The 24,194-nt window shown below is 35.6% G+C and overlaps 1 protein-coding gene across 1 annotated transcript in view; it reads left to right on the forward strand.

The window, feature by feature from the left end:
• PCCA (propionyl-CoA carboxylase subunit alpha) overlaps positions 1-24,194 on the forward strand; it is a 220,856-nt gene that overhangs the window by 7,368 nt on the left and 189,294 nt on the right. The window contains 3 exon segments of the mRNA XM_032226371.1: positions 10,684-10,767; positions 12,459-12,506; positions 12,608-12,676. Of these exon segments, the coding sequence (XP_032082262.1) occupies positions 10,684-10,767; positions 12,459-12,506; positions 12,608-12,676 (201 nt within the window).

The following is a 24,194-nucleotide window of genomic DNA, read 5'->3' on the forward strand; positions in this document are numbered from 1 at the left end:
TGTACGCTATATATAAAGTCTGGTCATTAATTTAAAGTCATTCTGGAAAATAAAATTAAATGCAACTTAAGGAATCTTGTATTGGTAATGAAAGAAAAAAATGCATTCATGTTACACTCTTTGATATTTCAAATGGGAAAAATAGCTGAGAATATGTTAGAGTGCAAGAAGAGCAAATAATTCAATGCTAGACGAAGTAAAAATATGTTCATCAAAAGCACTAATAATGACACCACAGAAAATGTTTAGGAATTTGCTCTTGCATGCAAAAATGAGATTCACAGAATGCTTGAAAAGTAAAATTCTTTAAAAAACCCACCAAAGACAACAAAGAAAAAGGGAAGACCAAGGTGATTACACACTCTTGCTGAAGGCACAAATGTGAACTTACTTACAAAGAACAGATGCAAAGAAACAATCCTAGACAAATAATGTAAACCATGTCACAAAGAGCTGGAAGTGACCAATGACCAAATAAAATAGTTCATCATTATCTTAATGATCCACAAGAAACTTTTGCTTCGCTTCTTTTTTCATGCCAACTGTGGCCACAAGAAGCAAGTTTGGAGGGTTTTTGTATTGGGATTCTGTTTAAACTCAAAAAAGGCCTGGGTTTTGCAACTTGGAATGTGAGAATCTGAGGCTTTTATGACTGGCTCCTATAGTAATGAACCAGGAATTTTCAGGGCTATGAAACAGCTGGTTGCACTGTGATCACCACTTCAGATCAAGTGTACATTTTTCTAGAAATTGTGCGGCTACTCTAGAAACCCAAGAAAAGGTGCAACTTCTTTAAGGATTGCCAGTAGATGCAACACGCATGCAAGTCACCTTCTGACTTTGATTCTGAAGCATTTTATATCTCTAATGCATGGTTTATATCACTGTTCATCCTACTGAATGGGGAATGCTGGGAGATGAAGTCCCAAGATCGCCAATGTTGAAAAACATGCCCATTCAGAAGTACTGTCATTACTGTACTCTTACTATAAAAGTAGTATTAGTTGGTATTCATGATTTCCTGTCTGAACTGTCTTGAAGGACTGACATTTGCCGCCTATTACCATAGTCACAAGGATAAGATTTTTAACAAATAACTTTAACAAATAACAGTTCTTCTGCAATCTCATAGAAAGTTCCCATCAAATTGAGAATACGTTTTGCCATCCTCACCATTTCTTTGGACTCAGGATTTGTTTACCAAACTGTTGTCTAGATTGTAGTCTTCCTCCTGTCTCCCAGGGTTAGTCTCATTCCCCTTTACAATGTATGTATGTATGTATGTATGTATGTATGTATGTATGTATGTGTATGTAGTCACTGAAACAGTAGGCATGAGCTTAAATGGACTCCAGAGGGTGGTAGAGGACAGAAAGGCCTGAAGGAATGTTGTCCATGGGGTCGCGATGGGTTGGACATGACAACAACAACAATGTATATTATAAAGAAGAAAGTATTGACAGTCCAATATTCAGCACACATTGGGCTACTGTGATACATTGAACTGTAAGGGATACTCCTTGAAAGCCAGTTGGTCACATTTATGCACTTATTATGGAATGTATAATATATTAGGCCTGAGTAAAAGCAGTGCCATCTTGTAAACTTTTGGCTATAAAGTGTAAATATGGATCGACCCAGCCACAGCTCCTTGCGAAAGAAAAGGCATAATTGAGTTTTCCTGAACCATATTTCTTTCATCACCTCCAGACAGTATTGGTTAACGGTTGAGTGGGAAAGGTGAGATTGTGTGTGTATAGCTTGCTTAGTGCAAGAAAAACAAATCTTTACCTTTGTTTTGATTCGTATTAAGCACTGTGTAATCTTTGAAGAGTCATTTGCACATTCTACTCCGATGTAACAAGTGCTGGCGCTTAAATTTTGGATTGGGAAAGTATAGGGATCGTGCAATCACTTTACTCTATCGGTTGTTTTTGAGTAGTTTATAAACTGTTTTCTATGACATCCTTTTACAGATGAAAGAAGGTTATTTTCTTTTTAAAATGATGAATAAAGCTTTTAATTTTCCTGAAAAATTATTCATGGTCTCAATATATTCTATTGGTTGAGAGCATTTTTCAGTCTCTGGTGTAACTAATTGTCAATTTTGAAGTCTGTCAGAAGCACTAGATTGGTTTGCTTTTACTTCAGCACATACTAATACTTTTGCTGGGCACAAAGCAGCAAACCATAGAAACATTTTAAAAGAGATACAGCTTATGTTGGAACCTATCTAGCTTTTAGTACCATAAATCCTATTAAGTCAATACTTTACTTGGCTATCTGAAAATAGTCTAGAACAGTGGCTCTCAACCTTTTCTTCACCACGATCCCCTTTAAATATCTTTGGTGACCAAGAACCATGGCCATGAACTACAGCAACTAGATCTGAGGTGGCGCAGTGGTTAGAGTGCAGTACTGCAGGCTACTTCAGCTGACTGCTAGCTGCAGGTCGGCAGTTCAAATCTCATCGGCTCAAGGTTGACTCAGCCTTCCAACCTTCTGATTTGGGTAAAATGAGGACCCAGATTGTTGGGGGCAATATGTTGACTCTGTAAAACTGCTAAGAGAGGGCTGTAAAGCACTATGAAGCGGAATATAATAAGTGCTATTGCTATTGCTATTGCTAACTCAATATTTAAATCATAACATTTCTTCAAGCCTTTGTGAACCCCCTGTGGTGACATTGTGTCCCCCCCCCCCCAGGGGCCCGTGGACCACAGATTAAGAACCACTGGGCTAGAAAACAGTTTGGAACATAATCTGCAAGTGCTGAAGCTTCTAAGAATTGTTTATAAGCAAGATAGTTAACCAAAAAGGTTAAAATAGGTAAGGAGATAAAAAGTGGCGGATGTTTAACCAGTCTTGGGTGGATTGTGGAGGTGCTTTATTGGATTGCATTTGGTTCAAAATTGGCTGTAGATTGCACTAGATGCTCTCCAAAATTGTGCTTAAATGGTAAAAATGTAAATCTTTGCATGCAACTTCATTCATTTAGGAAAACATAATCAAGTGCAAAATTATCAATTTTTAAATGTTTAAAACCATTAAACCATTTAACTATTATTTTAACAGGTTATAAAATATTAGTTTAAGGGACACAGGAAAGGAGAGATCAAGAAAAGGGAAAAAAAGAGATAGAAATGGTTAGCATGGAAACAATATGAAAGTGGTAGAAATATTTAGTACAGTAGCTTGCATGTCTATAAACGTTCATCTCATGGTGTAACAGCCTTATCTTATTACACATGTTATGTTAAAGTTGCTCCCTGGGGTTTTTGCATTTATTTTACAGTTATTTACCTCTACTTGTAATAGCTGTGACTAAAATAAAATCGTATGATATGGTAATTATATTATTTGCTTCCTAATTCGTTATCCTCCATGGTTGTATACCTGTAAAATTTAATAGCTACATGTAGTTCAGAACATTCTTCTGAGATTACTAGAGATGGATTGATCAGAAACTACTGGAACATCCGAAGAGGAAATATTTAAAGTTAACACTCTGTGAGACTGAAAGAACTGTAAAGAACCTGCTTCATTCTTATATTCACACAAGCTTCAATTTATGGTAACTTATTTTACCAAATAGTAAAAACTGAGCACAATTCAAGATTCAAATCTAACACACTAAATTAATTTAAAATTGAAGTAGAGTTTTTGAGCTGCTGTTTATGGCTCAACTAGATGAGAAGAGGGAAATAAATAGAATTGGGAACCATAATGCTAGTTAGGTGTTACTGTCATCACAAACATTAAGTTTAGGGAATGTTAAAAAAACAGTAAAGGTGCTCATCTCTGTTTCCTAACCGAGGGAGCCAGCATTGTCTGAAGATAACATCTATGGTCAAGTGGCTGGCATGACTGTACACCAAGAAGCACAGAATGCTGTTATGTTCGTGCCGAAATGGTACCTATTTATCTATTTGCATTTGCATACTTTCGAACTGCTAAGTTGGCAGGAGCTGGGGCAAGAACAGGCGCTCACCCTGTCCTGTGGTGCTTGGATCTTGAACAGCCAACTTTCTGATCGACAAGCCCAGCATCAACTGCTAAGGCCGCTGCTTCCCCTTGGGGAATGTTGAGGCCCGCCAAACCATCAAATCTGCTGTTTTGGAAATTATATTACACTATATAATTTACTATATACTCTATATAAAACATATATATCTGTTTTCTCACTGGTAATGCTTGAAAATACTTTTCTATGCTTTGACTGCCCCACTTCTTTCACAAAAGAGAAAAAAAGTGTGGAACTTTCAAGCAGAGCTTTCAGGGAGCCCCTGAGAAGTTCTTCAAGAGTTTATTTATTTCATGAACTCCCCCCCCTCCCTGCATTTTCTCCTTTGAGGATTCTGAAGGTCCAGCATTTGAAGGTGGTTTCAGAGAGATGTGCCACCAATATCCAGTTTTATTAGCTGCTTTTGCTTTTGTTTCCAAAACCTCTAATATGCACAGTGTGGCCAAAAAGGTGGGAATCCACCTTTATTAAGGATTAGTTGATAGTTGTCCAAATTGGTTAGACTGAGAGAGGGGTTCTTTAGAAGGGGCACAATAACCATCTCAATATTAATAGACCTTGTCTTCTCTTAGCGAAGCATTAAACATAGCCTGAATCGAGCCCCAAACACTTTTCCTGGCCACATGAATCAGCTTAGCAAGACAGAACTTTAATTGCAGGTAGCAGATTTCATGTGAACGAGAACCTTATCCAACTTCATCAGTCAAATGAATCCCAAATAATCCCTCAAGACCTTACTCAAGACACCTCACTAGCCCTGTCAAAGTAGAGTCTACACTGAGTGGTTTCCTCCACCCTCCAAAAAAACTCCTTGCAAACATACCACAGCAGCGTGTAGGAATAACTGTATCCTAGTTTTTCCTTAAAAGACACCAGGTAACCTTGAACAGAATTGTGGAATGCAATTCTTCAGACAGGTTAAGAATAGAGGAATAAACATGCTTACCAGCCACAGCTTTATCCTGTCCCTAAGGCTCATTCCAGGGGTGGGTTCCTGCCAGTTCTAACCTCTTCTATAGAAGAAGTTCCACAAATCTACAGTGCTGTTTAGAACCGGTTCCAGCTCCCTCCCCCCACCCGTCCGCACATCATCAAGATGAAGAGCGAGAGGAGGAATTCTGGGAGTTGAAGTCCACAAGTCTTAAAGCTGTCAAGTTTGAACACCCCTGGAGTTTTTTTCCTATAGGGGGTGCAAGGGTCTTGCAACTTGACAGCTTTAAGACTTGCACACTTCAATGCCAGAGTTTCTGAGCCAACATATTGGTTGCTAAGCAAGAGCGTTGTTAAGTGAGTTTCACCACATTTTATAAGTTGGCCATGCCCACCCAGTCACATGACTGCCAAGCCACTCCCACTCGGTCACATGGCCGGCAAGCCACTCCCACCCAGTCACATGGCTGGCAAACCACTCCCACAAAGCAGGCCACACCTACAGAAGAGGTTCTAAAAAATTTTGAAACCCACCACTGGCTCATGCGACATATAGGCAGTCACATCCAGTCATATGTGGGGCAGAGTTTCTGGTGGCAGCTAAGATGTCATAAAACATAATTGCCATGACACCATGGTTTTTGGTGCAGGCAAATTTCAGACAGGACTATGTCATCATCACAACCCAGTTAGGTCTCTGTTACATAAGCCATGTCTGTGGTTATATTCACTGCATGTTGTGGAGTAACACAATCTTAGGCAGACTTCTGGCATTAACCTGAGGCCATCAGAATCCTGTCATCTGACCTTGGAACTGAGGTTGGTGGGCTAAAAATTGGGATCTGTTCCCCATTTCCAATCTCCTTCCCTATAGAATGGGTCACTTGCTGCCTTTCATTATACTTCCTATGAAAACATATGACATGGGTCAAAGGTGACATGCCACAATGTTTTGGGTGACTTGCTAGTATTCACTAACAAACAACAAATATTCTTGAAAGCATAACTTCAGTTCTCATACAGTTTTCAAAGGCTGTGAAAGCTGTTTGAAATGGGGTGAGTGCTCACATAGCCTCCTGAGCCTCTGAAAATTTCAGGTGGGGGCAGACAGGGAATTGTTTGTCTTTTGTTTATTTTGTGTGAGGTGTGTGACGCACCAGCAGAGCGAAGTTAGGCATTTTCTGAAGTGTTGACATGCAGAGCCCAAAAGAATTTGCCCTCATTGTCCTGTGGCAACCACCATAGAAATACTGCTATTACTCCCCTATCATCTTCATTTCCCAAAAGATCCAGGTCACAATCTCTATGATAATTTGAGGAGTTACTTTTTGGTATCTGAAAATGACGAGTCTTGATATTTGATTTGCTTTTTACATGTTCACCGACAACATGTTTTTTTGCACTCCTTTAAAATTCCTCACAGAAATGAAGTCAGAAGTCAGCGTTCCCCCTCTTAATTTAATATTATGTATAAAACATTTTAGTAAATTTCACAAAGTTAATATACTGTATATACTCGAGTATAAGCCTAGTTTTTCAGCCCACTTTTTGGGCTGAAAAAAGCCGCCTCGGCTTATACTCGAGTCAGTGAAAAATTTGCCCGAAATGGAGGAGAAAAAGGGGCGGGGCCATGCCGCTGGGTGACACTCGTGAATGGCCCAGTGCCCCTGTGAGTTTCCCCTCCCTCTGTGTCAGTTTGCCGCGCAGCGCGCACCACACCATCCCCCCTCCTCATGTTCTAATGTAATGCAGGGCTGTCTTACGATTCCCCTTCCTCCCCCTCCTGCCGCTCTGCAACGATGTCCCACCTCCTCCTTGTTATGGCAAGCAGCCACATAGCGATGTCCCACCTCCTCTGGTACAGTGATCCAATGATAGGAATCACTGTGCCGTGTGTCATAGGAGGCGGGACATCGCTCCCGCGGCTGCACGGGACATCATCATCATAGCGGGACATCAGCATCATGAGGTGAGTGAAGTATTTCATTGAATACACCGCTCGTTTACTGTTTTTCTTTGAAATAAATATTCAAAAACATTATTGGTATCTATTTTTATTTTTGAAATTTACCGGTAGCTGCTGCATTTCCCACCCTAGGCTTATACTCGAGTCAATAACTTTTCCAGTTTTTTGTGGTAAAATTAGGTGCCTCGGCTTATATTCGGGTCGGCCTATACTCGAGTATATACGGTAGTATATTACATAACTAAATAATTTTATCTTTAAAAGAGGCCAATGTAGGGATGTAATGAAAAAGGATACTTGTACTTGTCTAATACAGCCTCATTTTTTGTGGGATGAAGTACAATTGGGTTGAAGGGAAAAGGTAGCCTAATTTAATTTTGGTCAACTCCTCTCATCTATGGTTTTCTAACAACACTGGAATATTGTTGTTTGTGTATCTAGAGTTGAGCTGAAGTTTCTGTTTTGGACAAAATAATTTTATTAATTTTTCTGATTGATAAAAGATAACTTATTTGGCATATTTTCCTAGTATGTTGGTTTGTTATTTCAAATTCCTTTTGCATTAGAAAACCATCTTTCTTTTTTATATGCTTATTTAATGTTATTTAATGCTAGAAACGGACTTAGCCTTGAAAGCTAGTTGGGTGATTTTGAGCCAGTCACTTTCTTTCAGTCCAACCTACCTCACTGGGTTGTTGTTATAAGGAAAATAGGAGGGAGAAGATATATTGGATATGTTTGTTGCCTTGAGTTATTTGTAAAAATAATAAATTATCTTAGATTTTTATTCTATACAAATTTTTTATTCCATTCTATTTTATTGTATTCTAAATATAGTGTTTTATGGTATTATTAGCCATAAAATTGTGTATCACTTTAAAATATTTTGCATTAAATTATTTGAGATTCTGTATCAATGGGAGATCGAACTGGGTCCTGACAAACCTAGCTCATAATTTTGTAATCCAAAAGGAAGAAGAAGGAACTAGAGTATCAGCTATACTAGACTTAATTCTTACTAGCAGACAAGAAATGATACAGGGGGTTGAAGTTGCAGGAACTTTAGGAGAGAGTTACCATGTCTTATTGGAATACAATATAACGCAGACACAAGCAATAGAACAAAATCAAACTAGCATCTTAGGCTTTAAAAGAGCTGATTTCAGCAAACTTAGAAACAGCTTGGGAAGGATTCCATGGATGAAAATCTTATGGGAAAAACAATTCAAAAAGCTTGGGAAACTCTGAAAAATATGATTATAAAAGCCCAGCACAGTATCACTTATAAAGAAAAATAAGAAATCCATGAAGAAATCCGCATGATTGCATAAAGAACTCTGATGAACTGAAAAACAAAAAGAATAAGTACAAAAAATTGAAAGAGGGAGACATAACTGAGGCAGAATACCAACACATGTCCCAAATCTGAAAAGATGAAGTCAAGAAAGTTAAGGTTCAGATTGAACCAAGACTTGTGACAAATGTCAAAAATAATACGAAAGTTTCTTTCAACATGTAAAAAACAACACACACAAAAAGGCAAGGAAATAATCAGTGCACTAATGGGAAAAGATGGCAAGGAAGTGATGGGCAGCAAGAAGAAAGTAGAGCGGCTTAATTATTTCTTTGCATCTGTCTTCCCGTAAAAACTAAAAAATAGCCTAACCCAGCAAAAACAGAGCCGTAAAAGACAGACTAGGACTCCAAATTAAAGTAAGTTCCATGTTTCTCCAAAAATAAGACAGGGTCTTATTTTCTTTTGACCTCCGAAATAAGCACTTGGCCTTAGGTCTTATTATTTTTGAAGTGCAGGAGGCGGCGAGCATGGTCACCTCATAGCTGCTGCTGTGTTGCAATATTTTTGGGGAGGGCTTATTTTCAGGGGAGGGTTTAATTTTAGTGCATGCACTCAAAAGCCTGATTGGGCTTCTTATCCGGGGAGGTCTTATTTTGGGGAAAACAGGGTAAGAAAATGGTAAGAGAACACTTGTCCAAATCATCAGAACCAGATGGATTACATCCCAGAGTTCTGAAGGAGCTGGCAGACGTGATCTCGGAACCACTGAATCATATCTTTCAAAGACCCTGGAGCACTGGAGAACTATTAGAGGACTGGAAAAGAATTGATGTGATTCCCATATTAAAAAAGGGGGAAAATGGATCCAGGAAACTAGAGATCAATCAGCCTGACATCAATACTTGGGAAGATCTTAATCAAATAACAAATCTGCAAACACCTAGAAGCAAGCACAGTTATAATCAGAAGCCAACACAGGTTTGTCAGAAACAGATCATGCCATACAAATCTTATTTTATTATTTGAGAAAGTGAATAAATTAATGGACCACTGAAATGCTGCACACATAGAATTTGGGTTGGATTTCAGTAAGGCATTTGACTAGGTAGACCACAACCTACTTCTTAGTAAGCTAAAGAAATGTGGGATAGATAGCATCATCACTGGATTTGAGACTGGCTGACAAACTACAATCAATGTGCAGTCTTTAATTGATCTATATCTACATAGGGGAAAGTAACCAGTGAGGTAGCTCAAAGTTCTGTGTTAAGTCCAGTACTCTTCAATAGCTTCATCAATAATTTAGATGAGGAAATAGAAGTGGACCTCATCAAATTTGCAAATGACACCAAGCTGGCAGGAGTAGCCAAACCCCAGAAGATAGTCTCAAGATCCAGATGAATCTCGACAGACTTGAACACTGGGCCCTATCTAACAAAATGAAATTCAGTTATGAGAAAAGTAAAATTTTAGTTAGGCAAGAAAAAACAAATCTTCAGGTGTACAATTCATGGAACTTGGCTCAATACTAGTAACTGCAAGAAGGATCTTGGAGTCCCAGTGGACAATCACTTAAATATGAGCCAGCAGTGTGCTGCAGTTGCCAAAAAAAGCCAATGTAGTCTTAGGCTACATTAACAGAGGGATTCAATCAAGATCACATGAAGTATTGGTACCGCTTTATAATGCCTTGGTAAGACCATACATGGAATACTGCATTCAGTTTTGTTTGTCACAATATAAAAAAGAGTTTGAGATTCTGGAAAGAGAAGAGCAATAAAGATGATTAGGAAGCTGGAGGCTAAAACATGAACACTTGCATGAATTAGGTAGGTCTAATCAACTGTAAAGAAAGATTAGGAGTAACACAATAGCAGTGTTCCAATATTTGAAGGGCTCCAAAAGAAGAGGGGTCACCCTGTCTTCCAAAGTATCTCAAGGCGGTATAAAAAGTAATGGATGGAAACTAATCAAGGAGAGAAGCAACTAAGGAGAAACTGAGGAGAAATTTCCTGACAGGACAGTTATCCAGTGGAATGGCTTGCCTTCAAAAATTGTGGGTGCTCCATCAACTGGAGATTTTTAATAAGAGATGGGACAGACATTTGTCTGAAATGGTATAGTGTCTCCTGCTTGAGCAGGGGGTTGAACTAGAAGACCTCTAAGGTTCTTCCAATTCTGTTCTGTAATTCTGAGACTATTTTATGTTTAATCAAGTCATTAATCTGATGTAGAAGTTTGTTACAATACCTGACATTTTAAAAATAATATTTCCATTATTTAATATTAATAAATATAAAACACATATTTAATACTATTTATTAATATTTGTATGATGGACATACAAAACATTTTCAGAAGCTGGCAAAATTCCTTTTTCTTATTTTGTCATACAGTTGGTAAAAAGTAGCCTTTTCCCAAGATGTGTGATTAATAGTAATTTCATTTATTTTCTTTCCTTTGCAGAATATTGTACAGCTTGCAGGCTATAGATGGTGCCTTATTACTTCTCGTGGCTTTCACTCAACGGTTTATAATCCAAATGAAAAGGTAATTATTTATGTGGACGTTTTTGGATACAGTATAGCTTATATTTATTTTTAGGACAGTAAAGAGTTAAAGTATATGTCTTAAGACTTAAAGGAGAAGAATGGTTTCCTCAGACTTTAAATATCATTATGATTGTAATTTTTAGTGTAACAATAGGGGCAAGTCATTTAATTCATGGCTACAATTATGTTTACTATTCAATTTCATTGGTAAGATTTGTTTTAAATAAAATGAAATCAGATTTATTTTTCCTGTATTATTTATTGATTTAAAATCAGCTTCTATTGTTGTTTCATTCATCCATAGATTGGAGATTACTTTGGTTAATAAGATGTTGTACAGTTACATAGGTTAGATATGATAGGGACATCCATCTCTCTGCTAATGTCTCATTAAAGACACAGGACTGTATTATGGCTTATGTTCTCTTCAGTATTTATATAAATTGTTACTACCTTAACTGACATAGAATTCTATTCTCTTCAACTCAATAATAGATAGTTGCCTATGTTTCTTTATGCTGAAAGCTACTTTCTCTTTAATTTAGGTTGCTTTGAAACTTTTCTTTGGTTCTTAGCATACTATTGTATGGACATTAACTATATCAAAACAAAACTAAATTTGAAGAGCCTTAGATACCATCAATGGCAGATAAATAACTATAAAGACTGTGATTCATCCATCAAAAAACCTGGCATATTTCAACCCTGTCTTATCCATGAATAAGGGACTATAAAAAGGGAATATACAAACAGTAGATTTGCTGTGTTCTTAGTGTTAACACACTAATCCAGGGGTATCAAACTCGTGTCACATGACATATTGTGACTTCCCCCCCCTTCGCTAAACCAGGTGGGTGTAGCCAGTGCGTGATGCATCTGGCCCGCGGGCTGTGAGTTTGACAGCCCTGCACTAGTCTTTCAGCATTGGAAAACTATATTTATTGTCCTATTTGCAATGACCTGAAGTTACTTGCAACTTACAAATTAATTCTTTACAGATATACTGTAGGTAATGTATAGATTATTATCAAATATAGCATCCATTGTTGAAACTGTTGTGTAAATATTTTTTGTATATACACATACATATACATTCATATACATTTCTGTGATAATCTTATCCTCTTATTCCTTTTTTAAAAGGAATTTATTGTTGTTCTGCTTAACTAAATAAAGGTTTTAAAAAAGAGAGTGCACAAGTTTGTTGTAAGTCTGTTTACCACTCTTAGGTAAGTTTTATTTCTATGAAATAATACCAGTGGTGGGTTGCCGGAGGTACACCCCGGTACGGGCATACTGGAGCCAGCTCGGAGCACCAGATACCGTTACGGTATGGTGCTCTGGAGGGCCCACCCACCCGTACTCCTTACCTGTGTTTTAAAGCTTCTGCGCTGCCGCGCACGTACATAGCGCATACAGTGCCTGTGCGATGCTCCACGGAGCAACTGGAGCATCGCGGAGGCGCTAGAACGAGGACATGCTGGCTCCGTTCCAACCATACCGGTTGGAACAGGAGTTGAAACCCACCACTGAATCATACTAACGTTTTGTAAATAATCATTTTTAATATATTTAGTTATTAGATTTCACATTTTTGTATTAATTGAATGACATCAAATGTAAGTGTAAATGTCTCTGTTTACATTATATTTATGAAGGATACTTTTTTCTTCCTCATTCCTTCACTAGACTTTTGATAAGCTTCTTATTGCAAACAGAGGAGAAATTGCCTGCAGGGTAAGTAACATCTCAAAATTGTAGTTATTGTGTAGTTCTTTGCTTTTACTTAAAGCAGTTAACTAAAAGAAACAATATTTCCCTCCTCACTCCCTGACTAGGTAATTAAAACATGCAAGAAGATGGGAATTAAAACAGTTGCCATACACAGTGATGTTGATTCAAATGCTGTAAGTACCCATTGTTTGTTGTAACATTATTTTCTAGATTATTATCTGTGTTGATCCCATCCAAATACTCAATGAATATTTGCCATTATTTTAAGCTACATTTTAATAGGATGTCTCTTCTTAAGGAAATATCATTTTACAAATCTTTTTTATTCAATCAAATATATTTTGAAAAGGATGTTGAGATATCCAAAATTCTATTAACAAATAATATGATGAGATGGGAGATCCAAATCATGATAGAAAGTTTATATTTATCTTTAAATACATCTTTGAATTCTTCATAGTGCAAAAGCTAATTTCCACATTTCAACAATGACTGAAATAATAGACATTCATATATTCTTCAATATCAATATATAGTAGTTATGGAGTAAGAGAGGACATTTAAAAAAATAAATGACTTGTGGGTGCATTGCCCTCAAGTGATTGGATAATACAGTGGTGCTTTATGATGTCACTGCTACCATAGAAACAATAAGCCCACAGTGGGTATATACTAGGTATGAGCAAGAGAGCTTAGAAAGCTGAGAGAGGAGACAACATCTTAGGAAGCTTGGAAAGAAGAATAATTTCTGATGTTAATATGCATATAACATATCTTCTACCATATTTTTACTAGGCAGGTAGTACTAAAGATGTTGTATGCCTCTTCAAGATCTTCCTAAAATCCTCTCTAAGGAAATTGTAATTTATACTTACTGTATATATGGATTTCCCACCATGTCAATAACATAAAGGTATTTTTTTAAGCAAACAATTTTTAAACAATGTAGAATACAGTTAAAAAATTAGATCTTAATATCAGAATGCCATGCACCAGGGCGGTAATGTATTTGAAAATCAAGGATATTCAAGGGATGCATAGGAATAGTCCATATTATTAGTGACAAGTTTTCTTTGAAATCCAAATATTGATGTGAATAGATAAAATCCTCATCAGTGTTTAACAAATTGATAGATGATAAGTGGGCTTATAATTAAATGCTTGCTGAATTTTGTCTTCCAAGTAATGTTATGCAGTGTATTGTTGTTGCATGAACTAAGGCCTCGATTTGGTTAGCTTAACAAAACTGCATGCTTTTCAGTTAATTATCATGTTCCCAAAGGCTTATTGTATTTCACTATAAATTGACATAAATTTTCAGAAGCTGAAATTATTTATTAATTAGGAATATGTTACTTGGGAAATTATTTTAAATGGGAATTAATTTTCTTTTTTTAAAATTACATTTTATTATTTGGTTGAGCTTTCTTTTTTGCATTTCTATTCTTTGTTTTTTAATTTTTACATAAACAAATGAACATATATAAAGAAATGTTGAAAAAGAAAAAATGGTAAAAAAGTATAAAAACCAGTATAGATAGAAAAAGAAAAAAATATTTAAAGAAACAACTTCCATTCTTTTTTACTCTACAAACTAACTCTCCCTCTCTAAAAAGTGAGGAAAATGTTTTGATGGATATTTTCACTAAAAACACTAATGATATTTCTTGGATTCCTCAGAAGTTGCTTTGACATGAATAAACATTTGTTCTTTTCTTGGCTTGAATTAGATACTAGTGACAATATTGTATATGTTTTTTTTAGTGATGATCACAGTGTATTCATTTAAACTTCTTTCAATCAGGATTGCTACAATAGTGGTGGAACTTAATTTTAGGGAAGCCTTATACTAGAAATGTAACAGTTCAGTCTAAACAATGTACAAAGGGAAAGAAAAATATGAGCATGATGGATAGCAGAATGAAAGGAAAATAAATGTGGTTGAGTGCTTATTTAAATTGTTTCAAAATAATTTTGGGTCAGAAAGAGAACATTTTATTTCAGAAAATTCAACAGCAATAGCCTAGAAATAACATTTATGGAATATATAATAGAATGTATAAAGTGTGCTTTATACGATTAAAGTCCAAGAATAAAAATGTAACTTGGAAAATTTGAACATCGTAATGTGCAAAATGTTATATATTTGTGCAGCAAGTAAGTAGTGGCTTCCACTATGTTTTTTTTCCTCTCATGTTTGAATATTTTTTAGAGAAATGTTGTGGAAATTCAGTCACCATCTATTGGATTGTATCCAGCAAGATGGCTTGCTGTTTGAAATAAAATTCCTGGTGTGTATTGTCATTGTAGTTTTAGGATTTAGTAATGAGATTGAGTGGTATCTTGTGTGAGCCCTCATGGATGATTGACAAAGAGGTGATGTGACTCATCATTTATCAAGTTATTATCTTGTCTACCCTTCATAATTTATCCCTGCTGTCTGGGGAGGTGGTAAGGACAATATGACTTTGTGATGTCAAAGTAATTAGTGTTTGTTTGTGGTTTCCAGCTGAACAAACTGGAAGCTAACAATCAGGTAAATTAAAATGAAATGCACCAGCATAGGCAAAGATGAGAAGACCTCTGGGAAGAGCTTATCAAAATTTCATACTTTTTTTTACAGTTATGTTTTCTAATTGCTCACTTGTACTCACTTGCCATTAATAGCTTCTAATATATGCTGCTGAGGCACCTTGCTATGAGATGATACAGGAATTTAATAAATAAATGATGAGACCATGCATCATTAACTGCTTTCTCTCTATTGTATTTATATAAAAGCAAACATTTAGACCTATTAAAGTACAAATTTAACTTTAAAGAAAAAGAATACATTGTTTAATTATGAGGCATAATAACAGCAACATATTTAAAACAGTTTATATATGTTTGGCAAGTTGGGCTTTCCCGCTTCAGTTTAGGATAGTTGCATATGCGGATTCTGTAAACCACTTAGAACAAGGGTGTCAAACTAATGACAACACATTGTCGTCATGTGACATATTGCAACTTCCCCCCCCTTCGCTAAACCGGGAGTGGGCATGGCCTGTGCATGACACATCCGGCCTGCAGGCCCTGGCTTAAAGAGGGCTGTAAAGTACTAGGAAGCAGTGTATAAGTCTTAAGTGCTGCTGCTATTGCATGAGTGACTTTAGCATTATGATGGAAGAAAGATGTTTATGAGAAATTTTTACATACTAGAGAAGATAATGATAAAAGAAAAGTAGTTTTACATTAGACTAATTTCACCGGAGAAACTATTATTGTTTCAAGTTATGGTTTTTCACCCCCATTTTCTATTTTTCTATTCTATTCTTTATCCCTTGATAGTCAGTGTTTCATAATTGCCTCTTGCTACGGGACTTTTTTTTCAACTCAGTATCCAGTTTCCTCTTCTTGGGGAACATTGTGCAGTAGATTCAGAGGGCCCTGGATGAAGTGGATTATCTGGATCCTTTTTAGTTAGGTTTCAAACCTGAGAGTGGGTATGGAATAGAAGCGGCTTTAGTTGTGCTTTTGGCTGATTTCTGGTGTGGGTGGGGTGATGGTGGTGAATCCCTTTCCTGCTTTTCTTGACTTCTCAGCAGCTTTTCATACCATCAAACCATGATATTCTTCTGGATAAACTCAGAAATTGGAGATGGAAAGCATGGGTTGGGCTGATTCACCTCCTTTCTCTGGGGCAAATTCCAATTGATGATTGGAGAGGAGAGATCTAGTGTTCAACCCCTAATATGTGGAAGTGCTGCAGGGGTTGGTGCTCCCACTCTCCTATTTAACAGCGATATGAGATGACTGGGTGAGACGACTGGATGAGATATCATGTACATCTGCGCTCCCAGCAAATTATGTAATGGTGTGGCTGAAGCACTATCTTAGTGCTGGAGGCTGTGAGAGTATAGGCAACAAGCTTCAACTGAACCATGGGAAGACTTTGGGCTTTGGGTTTTGGGGCTCTCTGGTTCTAGAACTACACCATCTTTGGTGCTGGATAGGCAGTGGTGGGTTTCAAAGTTTTTTCGAACCTACTCTGTGGGTGTGGCCTCCTTTGTGGGAGTGGCTTGCCAGCCATGTGACCTGGTGGGAGTGGCTTGCCGGCCATGTGACCTGGTGGGAGTGGCTTGCCGGCCATGTGTTTTCTTTCTCTCTCTCTCTCTCTCTCTCTCTCTCCCTTTTTCCTTTTTTTCTTTCATCTCTCTCTCTTTTCTTTTTTTCTTTCTTTTTTCTCTCTCTTTTTTTCTTTTTTTTTCCCCTTTTCTTTTTCTTTCCCTTTCCCTCTCCCTCTCTCTCTCTCTCTCTCTCTCTCTCTCTCTCTCTCTCTCTCTCTCTCTCTCTCTGTGTGTGTGTGTGTGTGTGAGTCTGTCTCTCTCTCTCTCTGTGTGTGTGTGTGTGTGTGTGTGTGTAGTGGGTTTCAAAAATGTTTTGGAATCTCTTCTGTAGGTGTGGCCTGCTTTCCGGGTCCACTGGTGGAATCTCTTCTAACCGGTTCGGTAGATTTGACGAACCGGTTCTACCGAACTGGTGCGAACTGGTAGGAACCCACCTCTGTGGATAGGGCTGCATTGCCCCAAACAGACCCTGCGTGCAATCGGGGAGGGGGGTCCTCCTGGACTCAGGACTGCTGCTGAGGAACAGATGGAAGTCGTAGCTAGGAGAGCCTTTGCACAGCTTTGGTCTCTGCATGGTAACACTGAAAAAAGTGGCTCATGATCAGTCCTCATACTTACAACTGTTGGAGAATGTTTGTGATTATGTGATCCAAATTCAAGCACTTAATAACTGGCATATATTTGCAATAGTTATAACATTTTAGGGTTGTGTCATAACATTTGCAACCTTCCCAAGGGGCTTCTGATAAGCAAAGTCAGTAGGGGAAGCTAGATTTGTTTAACTGTCACAGCAGAAAAGCCCACAAAATCGGGGTGACTCATTTAGCAATTGCATCATTAACAACAGAAGCTCCAATCTCATTTGTGATCATAAATTGAGAACTACCTGCAAAGTGCAAATGTCTGAATTTTCTTATAATCTTATCCCTGCTTTTATAGGATCTTTTTCTCAGTAGTGATGTTTAGGATGTTGTCATATCAGCACTGACTGTTATATTCAGTATTAAGGAAAATGATATTAGGTTTTTAAAAATATTATTCATATTTTACCTTGCCCTGCTTCCTAAATAGTTAAGTCAGAATTAGATTGGGTTCATGCATAGAAGCTAATTTAGTTATGTCACTGTCATTTGAAGCACAGCTCATGAAATTTCAGTTCCCTAATCTGTATGATTCTGTAGCTTTCCCCTATACTTCTAAAATAGGGTCAAATTATGATGGAAGAGTTCCTACAATGGAGGAATGGATTGTAAAAATGTCAGAACTACTGGCAAAACGGCCTTTTCAGGCCAGGGAGAAAACAAGTGCTTTGTTTGAAAGACTGGAAACCTTTTATGGACATTTTGCTAAAGGAAGAATAAAAAGTAAAATGGTGATTTAAGGAGATTTAATGATGGAAATAAATAAATATTAAATAAGGGACTGAAGGGATCTCTAGAAGAATTAAGAGGGAAGAAGATAATAGATTTGTTAATATCTGGTAAGAAGAAGGTTTGAAATCATATTTCAAAGCCTTCCTTCCTTCTTTCCATCCATCCATCCATCCATCTTTAGCTTTGTCTCTTACTCTGTAAAATCATCAATAAATTTATTTTTTTTAAAAATGTCAGGACAATGAAACATCATACTGATATTATGAAGTTTCTTTGGAATCTAATTTATCATGTTTTCAGTTTAGCATTAAAAAATCCTATCAAAAATGGAAATATAAACACTGCTTCAAGTAGGTGTGTGATTCTATTTTTTTTAAAAAGGAAGCTTGCAGTTTTTTAAATATTAAATGCTATCTTTCCACTGTTAATCTTTCTGTTCAAATGTTTATGTTGATATTGATTTTAATTAAATGACTTCATTGTATTTTGAGAACTGCCATCTATGGACATCCCTCCCACCCCATTTGGATAGTAGTAAAGAGTATAGAATTCCTGGCAGAAACATGGTTAACATGTTTAATCAGCAACATTATATTTAATTGGAGAGTCTGTAGTCTAATAGCAGGAGGCTGAAGGGAATTATTTAGTATTAGTAATGCTCGTCTGGGAGTTGTGTACTAATCAAGCAGCTTGTGTTTTTGCTGTGGGGATAATGAATAATGACGATTATGACATGTTAGTACATGTCTGTGGGAAAAGTGGATGGGCCATGAGTTAATCAAGAAGTATATTAAAATAGTTCCATGCTGGTTTCTGATTCTGTTCTCTGTACTGTCTGTCAAGGTTTGGAATTTTGAAACAATTATTTTCTGCATCTAGTTTAATATGTAAGTAAGCAGTTATCAAAAATCTCTAAAACTTAAAAACTATAAAGTCCACATTTCAAAACATACAGTGTCAGATGCTACAATGGCACAGTTAAAAGTATAACAGTTGGAATCCTTTAATTTTATTAATGTATGTACCATAATTTATTTATAGAAATGATATGGTTTCTATCTACAGTTTTGTTAGTATTTTAAATGGCTGCACAAGTTTATTCTTTAAAATAGTTTGTCTTTTCATTAAGCCAACAGTCCCCAACCTTTGCAGCTTGGTGGACTGGCGGTGGGGGGGGGGAGAGGGGAAGGGGACTGACAAGCAGGCACATGCGTTGTTCAACTTGTGCAAGCATCGGGCCAGCGCACACACTCATGCATATACAGCTCAACCTCTGCACATCGAGTTGTGCGTGTACACATGCCGGCCCACTACTTGCACAAGTACAGCTGCACACCTGTGCATGTGCGCTGTCCTACTACTCGTATGGCCAGGTTCCGAATATGCCATGGCCCAGTGGCTGCGACCCTCGGGGTCGGATTCCAGCCAAAGGTATTCTGAACCATATTCTGCTCCAAATCCTTGCGCGATTGGCTGTTTAATAACCAGATAAACCTAGGAGGGCCAAAACCCTGTCTTTCATATCACTCATGAAACTGCCAGTATAGATAGATAGATAGATAGATAGATAGATAGATAGATAGATAGATAGATATAGATATAGATATAGATATAGATATAGATATAGATGATATATAGATATAGATAGATAGATATAGATATAGATATAGATATAGATATAGATATAGATATAGATATAGATATAGATATAGATATAGATATAGATATAGATATATATATATAGATATATATAGAGTTAATAAAGTAACACATTGAGTTTAACTTGTTAAAAAAGAAATTGAACATCTCATAAATCCACAAAATGAATTCATATTTGTAGGTAAACTTTCACTGAAATTGTTGTATAGATGAGGACCAACATATTTTTTATTACTGTATGCACTTATTAAAAACTTCCTACCAAACTGTGACCATCATGTATTAACTTAATTAAAGCTGTATCACAATGCAGCTCAAAAGTGTTAACCTGTAGGAGATTGTTATTGAAATCCATTATCTATGGAGTCAGTATTAGTGGTCAGCAGCATCAGAAGTAAAACTGCAAGTAAAGTCCCCTCAAGGGTGCTGTGAGCCCAGCAGGTTAAAATGTCAGAGTTTCTTAAAGGGACTGATAGCTAAGGCCTCTAGAGTTATAGGGAAACCAATCATTTGGCCTCAGCAGGGAATATTTCTTTATTTAGCAAATAGGGAAAAATTGCAAACCTGAAAAAGGATTTAGTGTGTACCCTGTGTGCTGTTTTAAAAATATCCCCATAAGTAATACATACATATGTGTATATGTGTGCACATACATTTTTTAAGAACGTGTGTGTGACTTTTAAAGTTTTCTTTAGAAGTTAGGTTGCACAGGTAATTCTTGGTAAATATTTTTATGAAAATTATACATAAACCTTAATCCTTTGATAAATTTTGTTTGTATGAATAGGATAGAATACTTTATTTGGCCAAGTGTGGGAAGAGACACGTGCACCTTTGGTGCAGGAGCTCTTATTGTATATGCAAAGCATCATCATCATCATCATCAACATCATCATCATCATCATCACAACAACAACAACGCAAACTAATGCCATGAAAGCGAAGATACAAAAATCCACTGACAACCCAAACTGCCGACTTTCCAATAACAAAATCGAAACTGTTTCACATTTAATATGGGAATGCAGTAAAATCTCACAAACTGATTACAAAGCTAGACACGACCGAGTTGCTAAATTAATCCATTGGTCATTATGTAAAAAAATATGATTTACCTGTATTCAGAAAGTCATGGGAACATAAAGTGGAAAAAGTTATCGAAAATGAGAAGGTGAAGATCTTGTGGGACTTTGGAATACAAATGGATTGTCATTTGGAGCACAACGTGCCAGATATCACGGTTGTAGAGGGCCGAAGTGTACAGTTTATTGATATCACTGTTCCTGGAGATGCCAGAGTCGAAGAAAAAGAACTAGAAAAAATAATGAAATATTGTGACCTGGCCATCGAAATTACATGGCTATGGATGAAGCATGTAAACAGTGATACCCATTGTCATTGGGGCACTTGGCACCATGTCCTAATTGTGAGAATTAGGTGTTCAGAAGAGTGATGGCACAAGGGAAGAAACTGTCACTGTATCTAGCTATTGTGACATGCAGTTGTGGCGTCCCAAGTGGAAGAGTTGAAACAGTTTATGTCTAGGATTTTGAGGGGGTCTGTAGATCTTTTCTCAGCCCTCCTTCTGACCCACATAATATACAGATCTGGTTGCAATTGATAAAACAATGTACTATCCAGTTAAATTGACAGCAGTTTCTCTAACTTCAATAAGTGAAGAGGTGCTGCAGTATTATAGGAATTGTTTTTCAGTTGCAAAGTAGTTTTTGAGTTCACTTATGAATCCAAGAAGGGTAGAGGATGTTTTAAGTATCTAAAACAGGATGATTAGATACTCACAGGGTTGGCCTCCTCCGGGTGCCATCTACCAGCCAATGCCACCTGGCTATTACCCGGGGGAGGGCCTTCTCTGTGGCAGCTCTGGCCCTCTGGAATGAACTCCCCGCAGGGATTCGGACCCTCACCTCTCTCCAGGCCTTCCGAAAAGCCGTCAAAACCTGACTTTGCCGACAGGCCTGGGGGTGATGAGTTCCCTCCCCTCTCGACATGTATGGTTGTGTGACTGTTGTCTACTTTTATTATTTGTATTTTGTCTTTTATGTTCCCCCTTTTTTCCCCCCTTGAATTGTTCGCTGCCCTGAGTCCTCCCGGAGAAGGGCGGCATACAAATAATAAAATACATACAATACAATACATACATGATTAATAACCTTCAAAATGCAGCTTAAATTTCAAATAAAAATGGATTAGAAAAATAATTTTCATTTATTGATTTGTATAAGAATTCTCTTTTTATTTGTTCTTTTATTTATTTATTTATACATAAGACACACAAACATACATACAGTATATACATGTCTTTAAAAGTGCTCCAAAGCAATATTTTTTTCTAAATAGTGCTTTTAAAAATCTATAAATTTAATCCTCCATTTGACATTTTTTGTCAAACTAAGCTTTTATTTTTGTTTTAAAAATACACACATGTATGAATAGTGATTTGGTATTTTCTGAAAACTAGCTCGTTTAAAGTAAGCCCCAGTTGATGTGCAATTTACAAAAAAAGGATTGACTGCATGATATAAATTAGAATAACTTGGATAAAACTGAATCAGAAGAAGTGGTTATAGTTTTCAACTGGTGTCTTATTTCACAAATAGGTTAGATAAAGTTTGTAAATTGAAGCTTAACTCTTGATAAAATTGAAGTCCTGAGTGAACATAGTATCCAGAAAGAAAAGCAGTCTAAATTATAATATAGCATTTTATTATTTATTTTATTTTATTTTATTTTATTTTATTTTATTTTATTTTATTTTATTTTATTTTATTTTATTTTATTTTATTTTATTTTATTTTATTTTATTTTATTTTATTTTATTTATTTTATTTTATTATTTTATTTTATTATTTTATTTTATTTTATTTTATTTTATTATTTTATTTTATTTTATTTTATTTTATTATTTTATTTTATTTTATTTTATTTTATTTTATTTTATTTTATTTTATTTTATTTTATTTATTTTTTATTTTATTTATTTTATTTATTTTATTTATTTTATTTATTTTATTTATTTTATTTATTTTATTTTATTTATTTTATTTATTTTATTTATTTATTTATTTATTTATTTTATTTATTTATTTTATTTATTTTATTTATTTATTTTATTTATTTATTTTATTTATTTTATTTATTTTATTTATTTTATTTATTTTATTTTTTATTTTCTATTTTATTATTTTATTTTATTATTGTTTTATTATTTTATTTTACTATTTTATTATTTTACTTTATTATTTTGTTATTTTATTTTATTATTTTATTTTTTATTTTATTATTTTATTTTATTTTTTATTTTATTTTTTTATTTTATTATTATTTTATTTTATTTATGCCCAACTCACACATTGGTGTCTCAAAATTACAAAATTTTAAAAATCTATCAGATAATAGAAACCTAATAAACCCCACCCCACCCCACCTCCCTTGGCAACAATAACACAATCAAATCAGTCACTTGATCGGCTCTGTCTCCATTCATGGTCCACAGGCAGACTGATGGTTTTAGTCTATAAGTGTATAGACATATAGTTTATATAGACTATATAAGTTTATATATTATACCTGAGAACTTTATATCAGTTTTGGTTGATATTCTGGGATTTCTCCTAGGAGGAGAAAGTGATCTGGATTTCATTTTATAGTAAGCCATAAATTGATTTATTGGGTTCTAAATCACTGTATTGTGTGTAGATGGTTTTTATCTTAGTGTGTATCATGAAGGTAGACAACTATGGTTTATCCAAAAAACTGTGGTTGAACAAGCTCTAATTTAGCACTGTATGCAACCCTACTATTGTGTAGTCACAGCTTTCTGTGATATTTTTGAAGACACCTGCAAACTTCAAGTTGTTCCAAATGGCACGAAGTTTTTCTAAATGGTGCAGTCTGATTTTAACAGTATTGCTATAATGCAGAATTTTTCATTAGTCTTGAAATAATTTCATATAGCTGCCTCATTACTTTTCAATGGAGTGCAAAATGTTTCAACGACATGGGACCCATATATTTAAAGAAAACTTTTTCCCATATGGTGGAATCATTGGTTGATGGTCAGCTCTGAAATTCCTTCCTGAGTGAGGTATCCTTTATTCCAGTTTCGCATTTGATAAGTGTCAAGTAAAATAAATTTCATTCACTCAGGCATTTAAAAACGTTTTTATTACTTTTATTTTTTAAAATATACTGACTTCATAAAACATAATTTTGTCTGGTATTTATTGTAAATATTTTTACCTTTCATTTTTTAGATTGCTTAAAAATCTTTGATAAAAGTGAAATATAAATACTTAACATTTCCAACATTAAAGTTGTTGTTAAGGAAATCTATAATTTATTTCTCTGTTTGATCTCATTTGGTATAGACAGCAGGCACTTTGAATTTTTCACCTATTTTCAAATATATTAAAAAATTATGCTGCCCAAATATAATGTCCTCTTTTTCATTTTTTAAAAAAAATCTACATTTCATAATACGATTGTTTCAATTGATGTTTATTGTTGAAAGATGGTACACTGTAATATCT

Source organism: Thamnophis elegans, chromosome 11 (genome assembly GCF_009769535.1).
Source record: "Thamnophis elegans isolate rThaEle1 chromosome 11, rThaEle1.pri, whole genome shotgun sequence".
NCBI lineage: Eukaryota > Metazoa > Chordata > Lepidosauria > Squamata > Colubridae > Thamnophis > Thamnophis elegans.